At 39.7% G+C, this 20,081-nt stretch overlaps 1 protein-coding gene across 1 annotated transcript in view; it reads left to right on the top strand.

Annotated features, from left to right (window-relative positions):
• The first annotated feature begins 3,547 nt into the window (after window positions 1–3,547).
• CP (ceruloplasmin) overlaps window positions 3,548–20,081 on the top strand; it is a 17,648-nt gene continuing 1,114 nt past the window's right edge. Inside the window, exons 1-18 of the mRNA XM_051782218.1 lie at window positions 3,548–3,834; window positions 5,445–5,689; window positions 6,857–7,069; window positions 7,551–7,724; window positions 8,289–8,543; window positions 9,724–9,889; window positions 10,845–10,984; window positions 11,557–11,697; window positions 11,821–12,032; window positions 12,520–12,670; window positions 14,267–14,479; window positions 14,836–15,043; window positions 16,260–16,399; window positions 16,872–17,000; window positions 17,533–17,639; window positions 18,398–18,614; window positions 19,199–19,338; window positions 19,814–19,976. Of these exons, the coding sequence (XP_051638178.1) occupies window positions 3,680–3,834; window positions 5,445–5,689; window positions 6,857–7,069; window positions 7,551–7,724; window positions 8,289–8,543; window positions 9,724–9,889; window positions 10,845–10,984; window positions 11,557–11,697; window positions 11,821–12,032; window positions 12,520–12,670; window positions 14,267–14,479; window positions 14,836–15,043; window positions 16,260–16,399; window positions 16,872–17,000; window positions 17,533–17,639; window positions 18,398–18,614; window positions 19,199–19,338; window positions 19,814–19,976 (3,169 nt within the window). The 5' untranslated portion in view covers window positions 3,548–3,679. The remainder of the gene's footprint in view (window positions 3,835–5,444; window positions 5,690–6,856; window positions 7,070–7,550; window positions 7,725–8,288; window positions 8,544–9,723; window positions 9,890–10,844; window positions 10,985–11,556; window positions 11,698–11,820; window positions 12,033–12,519; window positions 12,671–14,266; window positions 14,480–14,835; window positions 15,044–16,259; window positions 16,400–16,871; window positions 17,001–17,532; window positions 17,640–18,397; window positions 18,615–19,198; window positions 19,339–19,813; window positions 19,977–20,081) is intronic.

The following is a 20,081-nucleotide window of genomic DNA, read 5'->3' as shown; positions in this document are numbered from 1 at the left end:
TTTTTTATCTGATTGTGTCTGGTGAATTTTCATTTCCACTCTACCACAGGCATCTCCTATTTTAGGGGCTTAAATTAAAGAAAGAAACATGTGGTTTATGTCTTGGTGAACTTCCTGATCTTGCAACCCCCTTTATTCATAATCCAGAATTTGCCATCTCCATTGCCATAGTCAGATTCAACTGTGACTTGACAGTTCAGCTTTTAAATGTTCAGCTTATTAATTTGAAATTTGTCGTAAGAATACTAAAGGCTAACAGTTGTATTTCCAAATTTAACAGCCAGTTGCATGCAGGGCTTTTGGATGTAAAGCAAAGTTAAATTTGATCTAATCAATATAAGTCCTGATTCAATCCTAAATATTTTGTCTCTAACAAGAGATGCTATGAACTGTGCCTGGTAGCAAAAACAAGATTCCTGTAAAGAATATTAATTAACTGGCTTGAAATCTAGACAGAAGCAATTACCCCGGTGGTGGTATTGGAGGCGAGGTGATCATCCAGCTGCAGGACACGGACCTCCCCCAACAGCAGCAGGGAGAAGTGGCCCCCAGAGGCACTACAGGGCTCATGCCACACTGGAATGGGAGAAACCCTTTTTTGCACAAGTGTTCCTGAACCTGAAGTGCATATGCTGCCTGCTGAAATCCAGATGTAAAACACCCCAGGTTCACCTGGAAGAAAGCTGCAGTTTTGAGTTTATAAACTCCTGCCAGGGAGCAGTTAATGCTGAATCTGGCAGTAAGAGTTTCAGTATTATTTGTCCCTCACAGCCAGTGCATTTTGCGAGAGTATTGGGATGCTGTGTCTGGAAAAGTAATGCCATGTGTTTAAAGACTGCAACTGGAAATTGCTGTAGAGACTTGGTTTTGACCACAAGTAATTGTGGGCAGAGCTTTGTGGAACCCCATCCACAGCTTTTCATTTTGGGGTATATTAATCCTTATGTAGGTAAAAGTGACTCTTGCTGAAGTACCATTTCCTGATTGTTAATTCTTCTCATGTTGGATGGTTTTCCACATTGAGGAAGAATAGGGGAGGTGCCCCAGATCTTTAAAGGGTGTTTGACTGTAGAGGTTTGCAGGTGGCCAGAGCAGCAGCACAGGCAGCAGGAGATAAACACACATCATTCAGATCTAGGAATTGTTAAATGGTGGGGGTTCAATTCAATTTCACTGGGAGACTTTATTGAGACCTCTCTGTCAGAATGTTCCATTTTTGGGTTGGTTTGTTCTTTTTTCTTTCAAGAAAAATTTTTGAAGTAAAATATCAGCTTTGTATTTTCAATGCAATTTTGGGGATTTTCAGCAGCTTCAATATGAGAAATAAGGTAAAGTGGTTTAAAACAATAATGGGATATTCATAACATGAAACTGCAGACTCAAAATTTAACCAATTAAATCAGGTCTTTTTAGGCCCTGCCTATGAGAGGAGAGAGGTCCCTGCTCTTCAGACGCCCTCTGAAGATAATACAGGGTTGGGAAGCTCAGGTACTTTGGTCAGTTTTTTGAGTTCCTCAAGAAAAAGATAATAGGAGTGTGCTTGGGCACACAGATGTCTGAAAGTTTGGAGGAGGCACCATTAAAAGTGAGAATGGAAAAATCTTACCTTTCAGAAGTTTTTGCTATATTTTAAATAAGAACAACGTGTAGTTCTTTTGCAAATCAAGTAAGAGTAATTTAGAGGATTCAAGGGTCTGAGGAAAGAAATGCTCATATTTTTACCCTCAAATAAATGTGGAGATTTCAAGGGTATTGCTTGTTTGCTTTTTTGTCTTCCTCAATCCAATGGCAACCTGAAGAAATATAAACCAAATAGGTCACATATGTATGAACAACTCTGTTAGCTGAGAATTTAAGTAGTGACTTTGAATTTAAGTAGTGTAACATTTTCTCATTTTTACCTCAGTTAATTTCCAGATGGGTCACATGCAACCGGGATAAGCTGATCTTTCCACTGCACCACTGACCATCATCCATGGCAAAGAAAAAAATTCCTACAGAAATCATTTTGAGCATGTGTCACCAACCCATGAAACTCCAGAATTTCATCATAGATTTGGTCAGATTTCAAAATCTTGGCTTTGGCCACAGTAATTTAGGCAGAAGCAGAGTCCTCCATTTAGTGCAGATCTGTAGAATGTTCCAAAAGGTGAGATTATGAAATTCAATATTCTGACAGTGCCTGATTTTTTTTATATGAATGGTGATTAAAATTGGTAATTTATCTGTATACCACAGTCCTGGTAAACAAGGCTTAGATTTGTATATCATGAAAGGAAAGCTGCTGTACTTTAGTTATATTCTGAATCTTAGTCTTCTATCCAAAATAATAATAATTTTTCTGACCAGTATTAAAATAGCTTCAGAGAAGATTGTGGTTACTACAGGTATTTTTGAATTGCCATACAATGGAAAATGTAATTTAGAATGACTGTGTCAGTGCTCAGAGCACAGACAAGATTTTTTAAGAATTCCCAAGTGACTGAAAATACACGTTTTTCTTAATAGAAGTTTACAGGTGACTGTGTTTGTCTAAAGCTTCAGACACAACCACGTTGTATGAATATATGCTCAGAAAAAGTGCCATTGCAAGCTTTAGTTAGGTGGTTTTTAAACATTCCGTATTTAAGGTCCAATTTAGTTCTTAATTTTCAATGAGACTAACAGATACAAAATGATTACAGAACTTGAATCAAGCAAAAGAAGCATTTGGCACTGAGTAGTGCATTTTGATAATGGTTGTAGTTGAGATTATCTGGATCTTCTGATTTTAATCATTGAGGAATGTGGCTTATCCTGTCTGCAACAGCCTAGGAGGCAGATGACACAGGGAGGTAGTTTTGTGGAATTCGTGAGCCTCAGTTGAGCAATACTAAAACTGCTTGAAAAGGGGGTGCAAACATTCCCCACCTCCATCCCTGAATAGCCGGTCCTTTTCATCTCTGGCAACACATGCCACACTTGGTGCTAAAATTACATTTCCAAGGGAAGTGTGGTGTGCAGTAGAGCTGACCCAGGCATGCCCTGATGTGCACACTGGTCCCAGTGACACCAGTCCTCCCTTGTCTGTCAGTTTGGTGGTGACTGTGCAGAAGGGAGGAGTAAGATCTGTGGGAGCAGAACAAGCAAGGGGAACAGGCAGATGCAGGCGTACCTTGGGCTCCCTGTGTCAATGCAGAGCAGATACACAGGGGAAAGGTGTTGCTTAGAGCTTTCCACAACATGCTTGAGAAGTTGTGTTCTTGTGCCACAGGTCACAAGAATTATTTTCTCAGTAGCACCCGAGCTACAGAGAGAGTCATGAAGATAGTGAAGAATGTAATTAAGCTTAAGTCTGTAAATCCATTAAAATCTACTTTCAATTCAGTGACAAGATTTACAATCTATGACAGTCTAAATGGTGATAATGATCTAAATGTGCAGGATAGTAGGCTGGCAGAAATAGAAAAAATTTCTTTGAAGATTATCTGAACTGACAAGGTTACCAGAATCTTTTGTTTGCTCTTGACACAGAAAGACATTGTGCAATTGGTGTTATTGTGTTCACCAAAGCAAACAGCAGCAGGGACGGGGAGGTAAGGAAGTGGGGAATGGGAGACACAGTAACATATAAAGGGAAATTGCATAGGCCTGTCCTGCATTTTTATTTCACGTTTTCCACAAGGTTCATGAATGCAATATGAAGCTATTTCTCCTAAACTGCTTGCTGTTTTCTTGCTGTTGGCAAGCTGGGGCAGTGAACCGTGAGTACTACTTGGGCATTACAGAGACTGTGTGGAACTACACGCCCGGCAATGCCAGCGCCGTCTCGGGGCAGCTTTTTGCAGAAGAAGAGTAAGTAAAGCAGTTCACACTGGTTGAGTTTGATTTTACAGCATCGTCTGGTTTAGGCACCAGGGCCACACTGGTGAAGGCAGTGAAATGAGTCTTGTTGGTGTCAGTGGATTTTTTCCTGGCTTGCTTGAGAACTTCATTCCAATGTTCTGCTAATTAAAAGCATTTGAATATGTAGGGGGGTGTGAATTTGTTGTAATGAAACATTTACTAAGAAGAGACTAGAAAAAGACCCCGAAAGTCTAATGTTTAACTTTGAATGTCTAAGATGCCAGTGCCAAAGAGATGACTTTTGCTGTTGTTTTTAAATGCAGAAGCTTGACAAATTTAAAACTTTCCTACTGTGCACAAGTTTCCTTTTTAGCTGTTCTTTTTTAGCAGGGGTGGTTCTCTGTGTGGCAGCACAACTGGGTCCTTCCACCACTGTGGAGGAGCTGAGTTGCCTGTCACAAGGCAAGGAGGGTCCTGGGCAGACTGAGTGCAATGAATAGGCTGAGGATAAGTACAATCAGGAGGAGGAGAGCACCCTGGAGGTATGAATAATCAATAAAGAAAACTCAGATATAAAGGGCATCAGAGAAACATTTGAGAGAGAAAAAGTGTTCCTCCCTTCTATTTTTTCAGTGCCTTTAAAATTAAATATGACTATACCAAAATAAAAACAGTGATGAGAGAAATCAGAAATTGGAAAGATCTCAGAAATGCAGTTCTCATTTAGTCTGTGGATGAGGGATTAGATGATTTCCTGTGGTTTGTTTTCTCTAGTGAGAGCCAGCTCTCTCAACCACAATCTACCACTCCATAGGGTGTGAGATGAAGCAGACAGCTTTTTTTCTTTCACCCACAAACTGCGTGAGGTATAAGACACTGTCAGTGATTCAGCAGGCTACTAATTCTGATCAGGGGTGGAAACAAGACACCTTGTCTGAGAATTCCAAAGCTGTGTTGTAATACGATGAACCACTGCTGTTCACTGCACTTTCACTGCTTTGCTCTGCTCTGTGATGACCTGCAGCTTGCTGCATTAATTCCAAGTTTTCAGTGGTTGTATGCCTGTAGTGGAGCTGGTCCCTTTTATTATACTTCTCATTTTCAGGTCCTTCAATTCCTCTTCTCCTGAGCCCTTTAACTATGAGGCTCTGTGTGTGTGGAAATTGGTGTTTATAGGGGCAGGGAAAAGCACAGTGCAGAAGGAATACTCTTTAACTAAATGGTAGCTGTTTAAACAGTCCAGTAAGAGCCATAACCTATTTGTTTGCTTTCGTTTGCAACTCAAAAGCCTCATACACTCAGACTTCTACTAACTGAGCCTTTGCAACTGAGTTTATACTCCTCAAGTTTCATGGAACCCCGAATTGGCATTTTAATTCCATTTCAGGTCTGTGCTTGCCAAGGTACATACAATTCCCTCCCCACATGCTCAAACAATACTCAGCCTCATAGAAAATACCTTGCATTTTTGGGAAGTATTAACTTACTTCACGTGGCTTGCTCGTGGTTGTGCTCAGTGCTATGGAGGATGGGTCTTTACTTGAGACTATTAATTTAAACCATTAACATATAAAAGAAGTACCTGACACTACAGATGTGTTTGTGTATTTTCTTTACAGGCAGGCTGAAGTCTTTCTCAAAAGAGGACCACATAGGATAGGAAGCACTTACAAGAAGGCTGTCTACACTCAGTACACCAATCATTTATATGATGTGATAGTTGACAAACCTTCCTGGCTGGGTTTTTTAGGTCCTATAATTAAAGGAGAAGTTGGCGATTCCATTACTGTCCACTTGAAAAACTTTGCTTCAAGAAACTACACACTGCATCCACATGGTGTAAGATATACAAAAGAAAATGAAGGTAGGCTTGATTCCGTCCTGTCCCAGAATTTATCAAAAGTTAATCATCCTTCTGAGTATAAGTGATATTCTCTTATCAGAGAGAACACTCGTCAAGTAAATAAAGATTTAAATTAGGACACAATCAATTTAAAATAGGAGCTAAGAAGTTTGAGAATTTTTTCCAGAGTGAAATACAAAGCCAAAAGTGGCAATTTTAAATCAACATTTTACCTGAAATAACAGTATTTGTGTTTCAACCAAATTAAGGGTATAAAGGAATATAAGAGATTCAGGTATGGATACACAAAAGAAAAATTGATGCTGTTGTAGAGAAGATATTGTTAACAGTGATAACATACAGTTCCAAATTCTTAACACTAAGTTCGTGTATATGGTATATGAGACACAAGAATCTCTTAAAATGGAAAAACAGATATGACTTAGTAATTAATTAATTAATGAGATGAAAGTCTGACACACTTTAAGATGTATTTAGGGGTGCCTTTGAGATTAGTGATGGCTTGTCCTTGCAATAGCCAGTCTTGGCACACTCAGACAATGGGGGATTTTCTGCACTGGATGGCACCAGAATATGGCTTTTATTAGTGGGCCTTAAAAACAGTGTGTAAATCATTGGGAATATGATGTCTCAAAATCAGTCTTTAAAAATCTTTCATTAGAAAAATGTTATGAAGTATCAGCCTACCTTCTAAAATTTTGTGAACTTTTTCATTACAACCAGTATATATGTTGATATAGCCACACTGTGGAATCAGAACAGTATGCTACGCAGCAATACATGCACTTTTGAGAACTTTTTTCTGTTGCTATCCTTCCAGCAATATTTTAGAACAGTTTCCAAGATTAATATTTAACAAATGTTTTGCAAATATTTGAATTGTTATCTTTTTACCAGAAGTACATAGTCCCCTTCCAATAAATAAAGGATTAACTTTAATGTGCCATTAATTGAAGTACTCCTATAGACTTCAAAGGCAAATGAAGAGATTTCTAAAGAGAAAGAAAACATCTATTCCCCTGATTTAAAAGTTGTGCTTTTTTAACCTATATCCAGATGTTCAGTCCATTTTACTGCAACACGTAGTGAACTTGAAGCATGGTAGGTGCTATCCTGACACCCTGTTGTGAATATGTTGTGGTAACAGTGGCTGTGTGGCATCTTCAGGTGCTTTTTATCCTGACAACACCAAAGATTTGCAAAAGAGAGACGATGCTGTGGAGCCTGGAGGCCAGTACACTTACACGTGGGACGTGACAGAAGATCAAGGTCCAGCTCCAGGAGATGCAGACTGCATAACCAGGGCTTACCACTCCCACATAGATGCTCCAAGAGATGTTGCCTCAGGGCTTGTTGGGCCTTTAGTAATTTGCAGGAAAGGTAAACCATAAATAAATAAATGAGTAAACAGATATGTATGCAAGGTGATTGATAATGGTCTGATAAATATCAGTGAAATAATTTACTGGAAGAGGAGAAGATTACAGTTGATTCTGAAATAACAGCTTTTGGTCTTCTCGATTAGCTGCCTTCAATAGTATAGGAAGTAGTTTGATTTTGTGTGTGACAGTGAATATAATTTGCAGAATACTTTGTCCACAAATCCAAGAGTGAGATGTGTTCATACAAGGAAGTGTAAATACTGATATAAGAAGCAGATTTACGTGCAATTATTTTATACTATCTATCAAAAGGGATGTTTGTTTCCTGAGTGTGTCTGTAAGTTTATGTGTACAGTCACACTCAAGAAAAGTGGCAAAAACAGGGTCCAGCCCTACTGAGACTACAGTTAAAACTGACAAAAAATGTCAGTTACCCAGGATTTTGAATATGACTTTGAATATACTGCTTTCTTTTTCAGGTACAATGAATAGGGACAGTGATCAACACTTTGATGCTGAATTTATCCTTATGTTTTCCGTGATGGATGAAAATCTCAGTTGGTATCTAGAGGAAAATATCAGAACATACTGTTCTGAGCCTTCCGAAGTGGACAAAGACGATGAGGACTTCCAAGAAAGCAATAAAATGCACTGTGAGAGAACATTATATATTAATGTTGCTTGTCACTGATATGGTGAAATAATGTATTTGTGTCTTGTCTCTTCTAAAGATGAATTGTTGATAATCTTTTTTTTCAATCAAGGGTTTTTCTTGGAGGATTAAGAAAGATCCTTTTAAATAAACAAAAAAGGCAAGTATTGTACAGTCACACCTTTGGAGTTGTGATATAAAATTCTTAGGGGCCAAGAAGCACTTTGCCAGTGTAGTTTCCCAGGCACTCTAGAGTTGTGTTACTTTGTTCTGTTTCTTAGTCCTGAGTTTTGTACTACAATATCACAGTTTAGAAAAGCAAGTTTTACTGTTAATGTAAACAAATAAGATACCTTTGGCTCTGACCAGTGGAATTCCAGAATCATAGAAGGTAGCTGTGCAGATGAAATGTGTGTCTGGTATTGGCTCACCTTCAAAGGTGTGGAGCTTTCTTTTGAGCCTCTTTCTATTTTGAAGAATAGAGCAATGGTTGTATGATAGCTACTTTTGAGGAAAAGATCCTAAGACCTGTGAAGTTAACTGTAATAAACAATATTTATTTTAGCCATCAATGGGTACATGTATGGGTACCTACCAAACCTCACGATGTGTGTGGAAGATAAGGTAAAATGGCATCTTTTTGGCATGGGTAATGAAGCTGATATCCATTCAGCATACTTTCATGGACAGACCTTAATAGAAAGGCATCATCGAGTTGACACCATCAGCCTCTTCCCAGCCACATTCGTTGATGCTGTCATGACACCAAGGAGCCCTGGGGAATGGCTGCTTAGCTGCCAAGTGAATGACCACATTGAAGGTACAGTAAGAGTTTCAGTGATCAGAATTTTTTTAGCTTGAGCTAAGAGCTTACTGACTCACTTCGCCAGGGCTCCTGACCTGGTTATATTCTCCTCTGGGTAACAAAACTCTGTTAGTAACTGAAATGCCTACAAGTGCATTAGATGGGCTTGAGCATGTAGCCATGAAAATCAAGGGCATTCTTATCTCTAACAGAGCTGCAATTAGCACAGCTGCACTTTTGCAAGCCTCAACTTTGGACAAAAAACCAGCACAGTGTTTGCCTCTTACTGAAAATAACTAACCACAATTTTCTGTTTGACAGCATAAAAGCTGGGGCTCGCTCCATTTTTATCAAGGGGCAACTTGCCTGCAGACAAAGACATTCCAGAATTGGCAAATAAACTGAGATGTTCTGTTCTCTTCCCTGTGTCTTCCTGTATTTTCAGGTTTTGATAACCATATGAAATACTTAGAAGCTGATTCCATGCTTTTGAATTATCTGTATCCCTATAAGGGAGAGAAGTAATTTGTCACAAAAGTGGGAAAGAACATAGAACTGAAAATCCTTCTCCAAGATTTGAAAATTCTAATATAAAAAGGAGTATGTAACTTACAGATTCAACAACACAGAGATTATAAACTTTGAAATAGTTTTCACATCCAGCAACATCCTGATATGGTTGAAGCATCCCGGGCAAAACTTGAATCCTACAAGTTGACCTAATGTATGACTGTAAAAGGGCTCTCTTTACTATATTATTTGTATCTCCAGCAAGCAGATTTGCTAACAGACCACTCCCTTAGTGCAGAGACCCAGCAGTTTCACAAGTAAGCTCTTGGTTAGATTTAGATGGAAGATGGTCAGTTTGGTAGCATCTGACCTTGGCTGAAGTGCTCATCGACAGAACTGCATCCACCCTACCCTGATCTTCTCTGCTGTGCCAGTTGCAGCTTTAGAAGCAGAAAGCCCTTTACCACACCTGTCTACCTGCTGTAGATACCACAGCTGGGTCTCTCCTAGCTCAGCTGGCATGCATTCTTTTATAACATTCATCTTCTTCTCTGTTTGTGATTTGCAAGTCCATCAGTGGTGTGGGAATTCTCCAGGGAAGAGGACAACTGTGGGAAGCAGGGAAAAGGAAAACAAAGTGCATTTCCTTCTCCTTAGGTTTCTCTACCTCCTCTTTTTTTTCCAGGTGGTATGCAGGCCCTTTTTAAAGTAAAAGACTGTAAGAAATCCACACCAGCTCACAATGAGAGTACAAAGATAAGACAGTATTTCATTGCTGCTGAGGAGATCATCTGGAATTATGGCCCATCGGCAATGAACCATTTTACAGGACAAGAATTAATCATTGACAGGTAAAGGCTTCTAATTAAAGAAGCATTGTTTTCCAAGCAGAATTGATTTAAACATGCTAAATAAGGTAAGACGTATGGTAGAACTGACTTTTAAGCAGAATTACTCATTGTCCTTACCTCTGCTTAAATATTAATGCTAGAATAAATATCAGACCAAACTAGATCTATTGTTTTCCTTGTAATCTTACTGTAAATTCTGCTGCTATGTTAGTCATTTCACCGGGACTAAGATTAACTATTATATCCCATGTAGGCAGTGACCCCCGATGATTCAAGAGGGTTGATTATTCTGAGTAAGAGAACAAAGCTAGGAATTTATGATCATGGCCTCACTGATGGAAATCATGCTAACAGCATCTCATCTAGGAAACAGCCTGCACAATATAGCTTTGCCCTTTGCTCTGTGTTTACATATTTAAAACCTGGACCAATCGCTGAATACACTGATTCCTCAAATTTTTTATCTGTGAGTTAAACACTCACCTCCTCCCCAAGGGGCAAGGCACAGTTCATTGTTTGAATAGTGTTTGTAAAACACTGAAAGGTCCTTTCTTGAAGAGTAGAAGTGTAGATTGAATCTTCTCACTTTGAATTTAGATGTTACATATTCTTGGTATTTTTATCTGCTGTTGTTGAATTATTTATAGCATTTAATTAAAAGTAAACTCAAGGTTATGAAATGTTGACTAGAAATCATTGTTGATGAGTCTCTAAGCACACAGGCATTTTAAGGGCAACACACCACAGTGGCTTTTTCTTAAAGAGAAATTAGTGAAGGATAATGGATTCCTGCACATCTTAATGGGACTACGTGTAAGGGTGTGGCCAGACCACTGGAAAGAGACACACTCGGCATGTCATAGTTCAGAAAACAGGGTTGAGGTCCTGTCTGCCTTTGGACAGCTGAGCATTATGACTTTAACTGTTTGTATCTATTGCAATTTGTTTTACACAGTGAATCTCGCATCTTTTTTGAACAAAGTGAGACAAGAATTGGTGGCTCTTATAAAAAAGCAATTTACAAAGAGTACACAGATGGTTCTTTTACTGAACATAAAAAAAGACTCGCAGAGGAAGCACATCTTGGACTCTTAGGTAAGATAGTCTAAAATTTTTTCATGTCAAAGATTTATGAGAGTAAACAGTCACTTCCACTAGTTAGCAAGCAGTGCCCCCACCTCAAAGGAGGGGTCCTAAGCTCTCCCTGCCTCCTGCAGATGCTGGTGCCTGTGGCTTCCCCCAAGAGACACCCCAGGGTATAAGGAAGCTCTTGGAGGCAATGCTGTGGTGGTGCCCAGCTTCCCTATGGGAGCATACCATGCTCTGCAAAAGTCGGGTTCTGAACTACAAGACCAGGCTAGGCAGGTCTAGTCCTATTGATAACCAGTCTGCTTCTGGCAGATGTTGGTGCTAATGTCTGTAAATCCCTTTCCAAAGGGAGGAACTGTCCTGAAAGTCGCTGGGCCTCCACGTGAACTGGGAATGGCTGCTGCCGGGCTACCACGTGATTCAGGCCATGTGCCAGGGACCTGGTCTGTGCCACAGAGGCCTGGGGCATTCCCCTGCGAGGGGAAAAGCAGCCAGACACTGATTGCCACTAAGTTCGTGGTGACCTGTACACCACTTGATAGAAATGTCCTGTAATTAGACCGTGTGCTCTTTTCCAGGGCCTGTTATCAAGGCTGAAGTGGGCGAGCGCATCAGGGTGACCTTCCGGAACAACGCCAGCCGCCCGTTCAGCATCCAGGCCCACGGAGTGAGTTACGGCCGGAGCATGGCAGGGACACGCTATGGCCCCCTGCCCAGAGGTGTGCCACAGGCTGGGGGGAGGGCTGCAGCACCTTAGCATGTGCTGTCTCACCTCTCCATGTGTTAAAGGGGATAAAATAATGTTCACTTGACATAATTCCCAGTGGTGATTTCTGTGATAGGTACCGAATCTCCAGCCTCTCACGTGAGTCCTGGTGCTACGTTTACGTATGAGTGGAATGTGCCAGAAGATGTGGGTCCCACAGACCAAGACCCAGACTGTTTAACCTGGCTTTATTACTCAGCTGTGGATGCAGTCAGAGACACCAGTTCTGGCCTTGTGGGTCCTCTCCTGGTGTGCAGGAAAGGAGCTCTTCTTTCTTCTGGGAAACAGGTCAGTCAAAGTAGAAAAATGGAAGCATTTACATCGTCACAGCTCTATCTGCTTTCTTCTCCTGAATTGCACCACCTCCCCTCCATGTCTCAGTCTCACCCATGTGCTAAGGGGAATTCAAAATGTGAAGAAAGTGGGTTTGGTTTTCAGTCTGGCTCCAGATAGTCACTTCATTGTGAAAACACCATTGTTGTGAGCAGCCACTGGCATTCGAGTCTCAGCTAGGATGAGAATGTCTAGGAAAATATAGAGATTTTAAAGACAAATTCATTTCCAGAGGTGGTTCCTGCTGGTAAAAAGAGCATTAGCAGCAAATACTCACAAGATACAGCAATCACAGAGCTTTGAGAGGATCAGAATGAAGTATCAATGTATGCATCTACCCTACTTTGTGACTTATAAATTATTATAAGCAGAGATTTTTTTGTTTCCTGACATTTTCTGTTCACTCATTTCTATTTTCCTTTGTGCTATTTCTTCTTAACAGAAAAATGTGAACGTGGAGTTTTTTCTACTTGCCACAGTATTTGATGAGAATCTGAGCTGGTACTTGGATGACAATATTTTGATGTTTACATTAAATCCTGATAAAACTGACAAAGATGATGAAGATTTCCAAGAATCTAACAAAATGCACTGTAAGAAAATTATTAGTTAGCCAAAAATAATTTCTACGATAAGGTTTTACTTTTATGATTTCATGTTGGAGGCTAAAAAAGTGTATAGTGGCAGAGATATTTCATTCCTTTCCAGTGGAAAAAAACCCCAAAACATTTCAATGCGATTCAATTTCAACTAAATGTGGTAGTTCAAAGTACAATGCCAGCTGTTCAGTGTCTTTCATGGCAGTTTAGGATTTACATGGTTATGTATCACTTTGAGCAGACAGGAGGAGAAGTTAGGTCTTCAGCCCATGTGCAACCCCTATGAATGCAACCAGGCACCAAGAGCTACATCATCTGTAGCCTTACAGATGATGTAGCTGAAAGGAGGTTTTTCACAGGATCACAGAAGAGTTGAGGTTGAAAGGGACCTCTGGAGGTCACCTGGTCCAACGCCATGCTCAAGCTTGGCCACACAGAGCTGCTTGCCCAGGACCACATCCTGATGGCTTCTCAATACCTTCAAGGATGGAGACTCCACCATCTCCCTGGGCAGCCTGTGCCAGTGCTTGGTCACCCTCACAGTGACAGTGTTTTCTGATGTTTGGAGGGAACCTCCTGTGTGTCACTTGGTGCCCATAGCCTCTGGCCCTGTCCCTGGGCACTGCTGGGAAGAGCCTGGCTCTGTCCTCTTGGCATCCTCCCTGCAGGTGTTTGTACAGGTGGATGAGATCCCCTGAGCTGCTGCTTTTCCAGGCTAGATGATCTGAGCTCTCTCAGCCTTTCCTCGTAGGAGAGATGCTTTCTTGTCCCTTTGTTGTCCTTGTGGCCCTTTACTGCCCTCCAGTATGTTCGTGTCTTCTGTAGCAGGGAGCCCAGAACTCAGCACAGTCCTGCAGGGGTGGCCTCAGCAGAGCTGAGCAGAGGGGAGAGATCCCCTCCCTCGACCTGCCTGCCAGACTTTGCTTCAGAATGAAAGTCTTTGCTTCTTTAATAGAGCAGAGCTGAGTTTCGCACTGATTATATTTTGGTACTGCAGAAATATTTTTCAAGTTTCCTGTTAAAAAAACATTTTTACCTTCAGGGCCCAGCCCTGCCAATAAGTCCTACTCTTTAAGCACATTTACGTGAGTGCTTTCTTAAATTTTGCTCTCGGGGCATTGCCACTATTTACAGACCATTGGTGCTGAGCATTCAGTGGTACCTGTGAAGCCCAGGATTTGAAAGTTTTGCACAGAAGTAGCTAGAAAGGGTTAGTAACTCAAAAACCCTTCAGATTGCCTCCACTATATGGCTGGAGGGGGTCACAGGGTATAAAATGGGATGCTTTATGCATCCTGAATACTTGACAGGAATAAAGCAGAGGAAATTCCAGTTGGTTAAGGCAGCAACCTGTGCTTTAGACATTAAAAAGGAGAACAGTTAGAAATTATTTTTCAATACTGGGGTTTAAAAGTTGTTTTGCTTGACTCAATTTTCTAGTTTTGTTGATGTGATGAAGTATTTTATTATTGATATTTCTGTCAGTCTAAGGCATCACATTACATCTGAAGTGTTTATTAATTAATCTGTATTGCAGAATTAAATCATATGTTAATAAAGGTGGGTTTTGCTTTCTCAAATCTTCTACAGCCATTAATGGTTATATGTATGGAAATCAGCCTGGTCTTGAGATGTGTAAAGGAAGTGTGGTTTCTTGGCATTTGATGGGCTTGGGTTCAGAAGTTGATGTCCATGGGATATACTTCTCAGAAAACACATTTGTAACTAAAGGAACAAGAAGGGATACAGCAAATCTGTTTCCACATACAGTTCTTACAGCTATTATGAACCCTGATTCTGAAGGTAAATGTCTTGTTTAAAAATCCTGTTAGTAATGCAGAAACTGTTACCAATGAACGTTTTATGCTTAGAGACAAGCCTTAAATAGATGGTATTTTGATCCTGGTGCTAAAACTGTGCACAGGTGTGTTTGAAAGGCAGCAAATTGTAAAGATGTGTTCTTAATGCTAAAGCCTTGATTTTTCCAACTTCTCTGTGTGCTGAATTTTATTACAAGTAGCCATACTGCACAAGGAGTTTGTACCTTATATGAGCAATAGCCTGTGTGTCAGTCTTTAAACACTACATCAATATTGGTAATACAATCTTAAGGTAACAAACTTTTGTCCTCAAGTCTTTATTTCTTGTATGACCTCTAGGAATTTTTGAAGTGTCCTGCTTGACAACAGACCACTACACTGGGGGCATGAAACAGAACTACAAAGTGAAACAATGCCACTGGTGGAATGTAGATCCATCTCTGTATTTGCATGAAAAGACTTACTACATTGCAGCAGTGGAAGTTGAATGGGACTATTCTCCCAACAGGACATGGGAATTTGAACGGCATCAACACCATGAGGAAAGGTACTTTGGAATATACACAGGGGAAAAAATGCAAAACAAGCGAAACAGCAACTCACTTCTCCTCTGAACCTTTTCCTCCTCCAGACATTTCTAGACACGCTTTATTTTCATATATATTTTTAGGGCTCACTTGAATTTGTGGTCCTTCCCCTGTACTATTGCCATGTAACTATGAGCCAGACAGCACGATGTTCAAGAAGTAGTCCAGCATAGACCTTCTGTGGGACAAGTTTATATTTTCATGATTTCTGGATAGTGCATGTGCGTTTATTATTTACTGATGTTGGTAGTCCTTGATGTGGAAAGCTTAAAACGTTCATCGTCATTGCAGCTACGATGACTGCTTTGTCCTGATAATTGTTTACTTACAATCTGTAACAAGTCTTTGTCTCATGTTTATTTGTAGTCTGAGTAAGGTTCTTTTTTACTCCTCTCAATTTCATGAGATCGCACAGCATACGACATGACCTAATCCACTCACTGTGAAGCTTGTTGTCTGGTGTTTTGTTTCCAGTATTTGAATCTCAATGAGAGAGAACGGATTGGGTCAAACAATTCATGCCAATTAGCAGAAGAGGCTAAACAAGAACTGATGATTTTCTGTGTTTCACCTGAATAATTTCAGTTGAGGTTAAAGTAGCAGATTGTAATAGTCTGTATTTTGTCATTAACTTAATTTTATTTTCTTCTTTTTCCTCAGCTTGATAGCACATTTCCTTGCCCTGCATACCACAGTGGACTCTGACATAGTACTAAGCACAAGTAATATGGACTATGCTGTTATCAGACTTTTTTTTTCCCCCACTGTCTCCAGCCCCCATGATGTCGGGAGAGAATCAGTCCCTCACATTTAATTTCATCAAGGCATTTAAGCTTTACAAGTTTTAGGCTTCTTTTCAGATTACAGAAATCACTGAGGGCTCTGTTTTTCAGTATACAAGTTGCTGTGTGACTTCCTGCAATTTGAAATATCTGCCAGGCCAAGTGCTCAGCATTCTTTCAAGTACTATATAGACTTGGTGTAATTATAGTGAGTTTTTTAACCTTTCAAAGAGAAACCTTCCAGCTTAACGAGAATGTTTTCATGTTGAAGATACCAAAAGTTTATGAGATTACTGTTTCACTGAGCTGGACTCTTGTTTGATAGTTAATTGACATAACTGCAAAAGATGTTTTAAAATACATGAAGAACTGTTTTGGTTTTTTCTTTTGGCAGCCCTGGCAATCCATTTTTAAATAAAAATGACAAATTCATTGGCTCAAAATACAAAAAGGTAGTATATCGCGAATACACTGATCAGACATTCAGTACTCCCAAAAACAGATCAGAGGAGCAGCAGCACCTGGAAATTCAAGGTAGAGTCATCATAAAGTTCAGTTTTGAAAATGTGAAAAATGCAGTGACACAAGCCAAAAGATACTATTTGAATAATGTTGAGTATAGTTCTACCCACACAAAGTGCCTAAACCTATGTGGAAACCCTACATAGAATTCCTACTTTTATTATGGTGTTTTCCCTGCAAGATTACATTGCTTGCTGTAGAAGTTAAAAACCCTTCTGGTTTGCTGCCTGATCAGAGGTCAGTATTTCCAGCATAAAGCTGGGTAGCAACATCCAAACTGACTTCAGGTACACAGTAGGTGCTCAGAACTTTTGAGACCTAGAGGCTTAACTTCAGCATCTCAGATTGGCAAGTCATAGTGAACAACACTATCTGTATAAAGTTTTCTGTTGACTTATAAGCCAATAGTATGAATTTGAACACAACAAACTGTTTGCTCTGATCTCTTGTAAAACCAAGATCATCTTTCTTTTCAATCCAACAGGGCCACTGCTTATGTCAAATATCGGAGATAAAATTATAATAGTTTTTAAGAACTTAGCATCGAGACCTTATTCTATCCACGCCCATGGAGTGAAAACAGACAGTTCTGCTATTGCTGTAACTAACCCAGGTATCAATTATTTCTAGCAGGTAACATCAAGACTTCTAGTAAGGTTTATTTCAGATAGTAGGAAAGACATTGTTTTTGTTTGTATGTTTTACCTCAGGTTCTTAAATTTTTGATGTCGATTATGACAAATATTTCTACAGTTCAAATGGCCCTGCTAACTACGGCTATGTATCCTAGTCCTTGACTGGTCAGTAATTTTTTGACACAACGTGGCTGCACCTTTCATGAAAGCAAACAGATTTGGTTATGTAGGGAAAGCATAGCTTATGCTATTATTTCTGAAGTTCCTCTGTGATCTTTACAAAAGATACAGTTGTCTTTATTAATATGGTAAACTGAACAGGGAAGACAGACAAAAAAACCCAAACACTGTCAAGAAGAATCAGGGGTCTGCAGAAGTTAGCCAGTGCAGTAATTGGGAAGTTCAAGACATATATAAGCTGTAAATGGAGATAGCAACTGTTTCAAAATGACCTCCTGTAGGTCAGCATACTGAAAATTTCTAAAATTCATTGATACTTATTTAATTCAGGTGAAACAAAAATCTATGTCTGGAAAATCCCAGAGAGATCTAGTCCTGAGAGAGGAGATCCACATTGCATTGCATGGGCATACCATTCAACAGTGGACATCATTAAGGTATATAATTAATATCAGTGTAAAAGGTTTTGTTCATGACTCCAACATGGATATACTTACAGAAAAAGGGAATTCGAAATTCTTTCTGCTTTCTCTGTCAGGTTATTTCCCCCATTACCATACCTTTGAATTTAAATGTTTCTTGAAGTCAAGTTGCAGGAAAGTCAGGGCATAATTTGAGAGTCATGGCCCTCCATGTTCTTGCTTTCTAGTTTTTCTGCTGCTGGTATAATCACCTCACTCAGATTTCCTTGTTGAAGCTAGCACTTTATAGCTTGCTCAGTATCTAATCAATCATGTGGGGGAAAGCTAGCATGCAACTGTGAAACACAACTCTGCCATTTCTTACCAAGCATGCATTAACTTAACGACTAATAATTTTTAGTGGAAATGAATGTACTCTTGCCTTCATGTCTCAACAAATACAAATAAAATGTCGAGAAGTATATTTTGAATGTAAACCAAGCTCAAAATGATAAAATTATAAAAATACTTTGGCAAAAAAAAAGAGCAAGAAATTAAATGGAATGAATGCTTATTTCTAGCAGGAGGTGAAAATGAGGCAGTCAGTCTTCAATGAGGTTGATCCATGGGTAGCATGTAACAATTGAGAAATAGCCTTGTTTGCCTGACAATGGCTGCCTTTATTCTCAGCTACTGACAGCTGTAAAGATAGTAAGAGGATTCAGGTCTGTCATTAAATGTGCTTCTGCTTAGTTAAATCTTGCAATTATGTGGTTTTTCATTTGTCATTTCAGGACACTTACAGCGGATTAATAGGCACACTTGTTGTGTGTCACAGACATTATCTGCCATCATTTCATACTAAAAAGAAAGTTCAATTTGCTCTTCTTTTTATGGTTTTCGATGAAAATGAATCATGGTACTTGGAAGAAAACATTAGAACCTATTCTGCCAACCCACATCTTGTTGACAAAGAGGATGAGGACTTCCTTGAAAGTAATAAAATGCATGGTATGTTTCCCAATTTAGTTAATATAACTCTGGGAACTCCATAAAATTATATATTTGAAAGTACTTCACATAAATTTGACTTCCTCACTGCCCCCGAATTTACTGTTCCAGTGCAGAAGGCCTGAAAAATTTTACTCAAACTGTTTGAAAACACTGTTAATGCCACCGAATTACTTTTTTTCCCACAGATTAAAGAAAAAAAACCCAAACAAATTCCCCCCCCCCTCCAGATATTCCCATGTTGAAGTGTTTCGGTGTCAGCAAACAACTGTTCTGAATAAGCTGGAAAGGCTATGTGCATCCTGAAAGCATGTCCTGGTAAAGCTTACCCCTTAAAAAGAGCTGTGGGAATTACAGATCTTTAAGAACTGCAAAATTACCAATGGTGTACAGCAAAGAAACTTTATTTACCATGTTATTCTTTCTAATTAAATATGGAGTATAAACACACATGTTTATAATGTGCTGTCCAAAGCCATTACTTTTGTCTGGCACTTGCTTTCAAATCTTGTATTACATGAAAGTTTAGAGATCAACAATGCACACAATTTATTTTCTCTGTCTTGTTCTTTCCTTCTTTTTAGCCATTAATGGAAAGGTGTTTGGAAATTTGCATGGCCTGACTATGCATGTTGGAGATAAAGTCAGCTGGTATCTGGTGGGAATGGGCAATGAGATAGACATTCACACAGCACACTTCCATGGCCACAGCTTTGACTACAAGGTATCAAGTCCTTTTCATTTATTTCTTGCTGTGTTAAGAACTAGAGGTAGGTCAGTTACCAAGGACTGTAATCTATTGTGAAAAGTCACGTTACAATATTAAGCAGGGCTTGTAAATTGACTGTAAGGTTTTTATGCCCCAAACCTTTATTTGATCAACATATATGAGCCAGAGAATATCTGCCAGTAGCATTTCCTGACTGGTAACCTCACAAGTTGCTTTAACATGTCAGCTGTGAACTTCTCGTGACTGTTGCAAGACAAAAGCTGTAGTTGTCCTTCATTTTCATTTAGCTGATAGATTATTAAACTTTGGAGCATGAAATGGATGTACAAAAGTGATGCTTCAGTAGAAATGACACAGGTGTCTTTTCATTCAACTGTGATTGAAATGTTTGGTGAGTAAATGGATAAAGCTTAAATTACTGCCACCTGGTAATGCCACCGTTTAACTGTTGCTTGTGTTTGTCCTGAAGCAAACAGGGATTTACCGGGCAGATGTCTTTGACCTGTTCCCTGGGACATTTCAAACTGTGGAAATGACTCCACAGAACCCTGGAACCTGGCTGTTACACTGTCACGTCACTGACCACATCCACGCAGGCATGGAAGCAACCTACACTGTGCTCCCAAAGGAAGGTAAGAGCTCTCGAGCTCAGTAATGGTCATTATGTTTAAAGGTGCACACTGGGGCTCACAGACACTCCAGTGTACTCAGAACCAGTGCAGACATCCAGAGATATT

This window comes from Manacus candei, unplaced genomic scaffold (assembly GCF_025592945.1).
Source record: "Manacus candei isolate 608988 ecotype Guabito, Panama unplaced genomic scaffold, ASM2559294v1 h1tg000015l, whole genome shotgun sequence".
In the NCBI taxonomy this organism is placed as follows: Eukaryota; Metazoa; Chordata; class Aves; order Passeriformes; family Pipridae; genus Manacus; species Manacus candei.
Note: the sequence above shows the minus strand (reverse complement) of the source record. Positions and strands in the feature narration are given on the sequence as shown.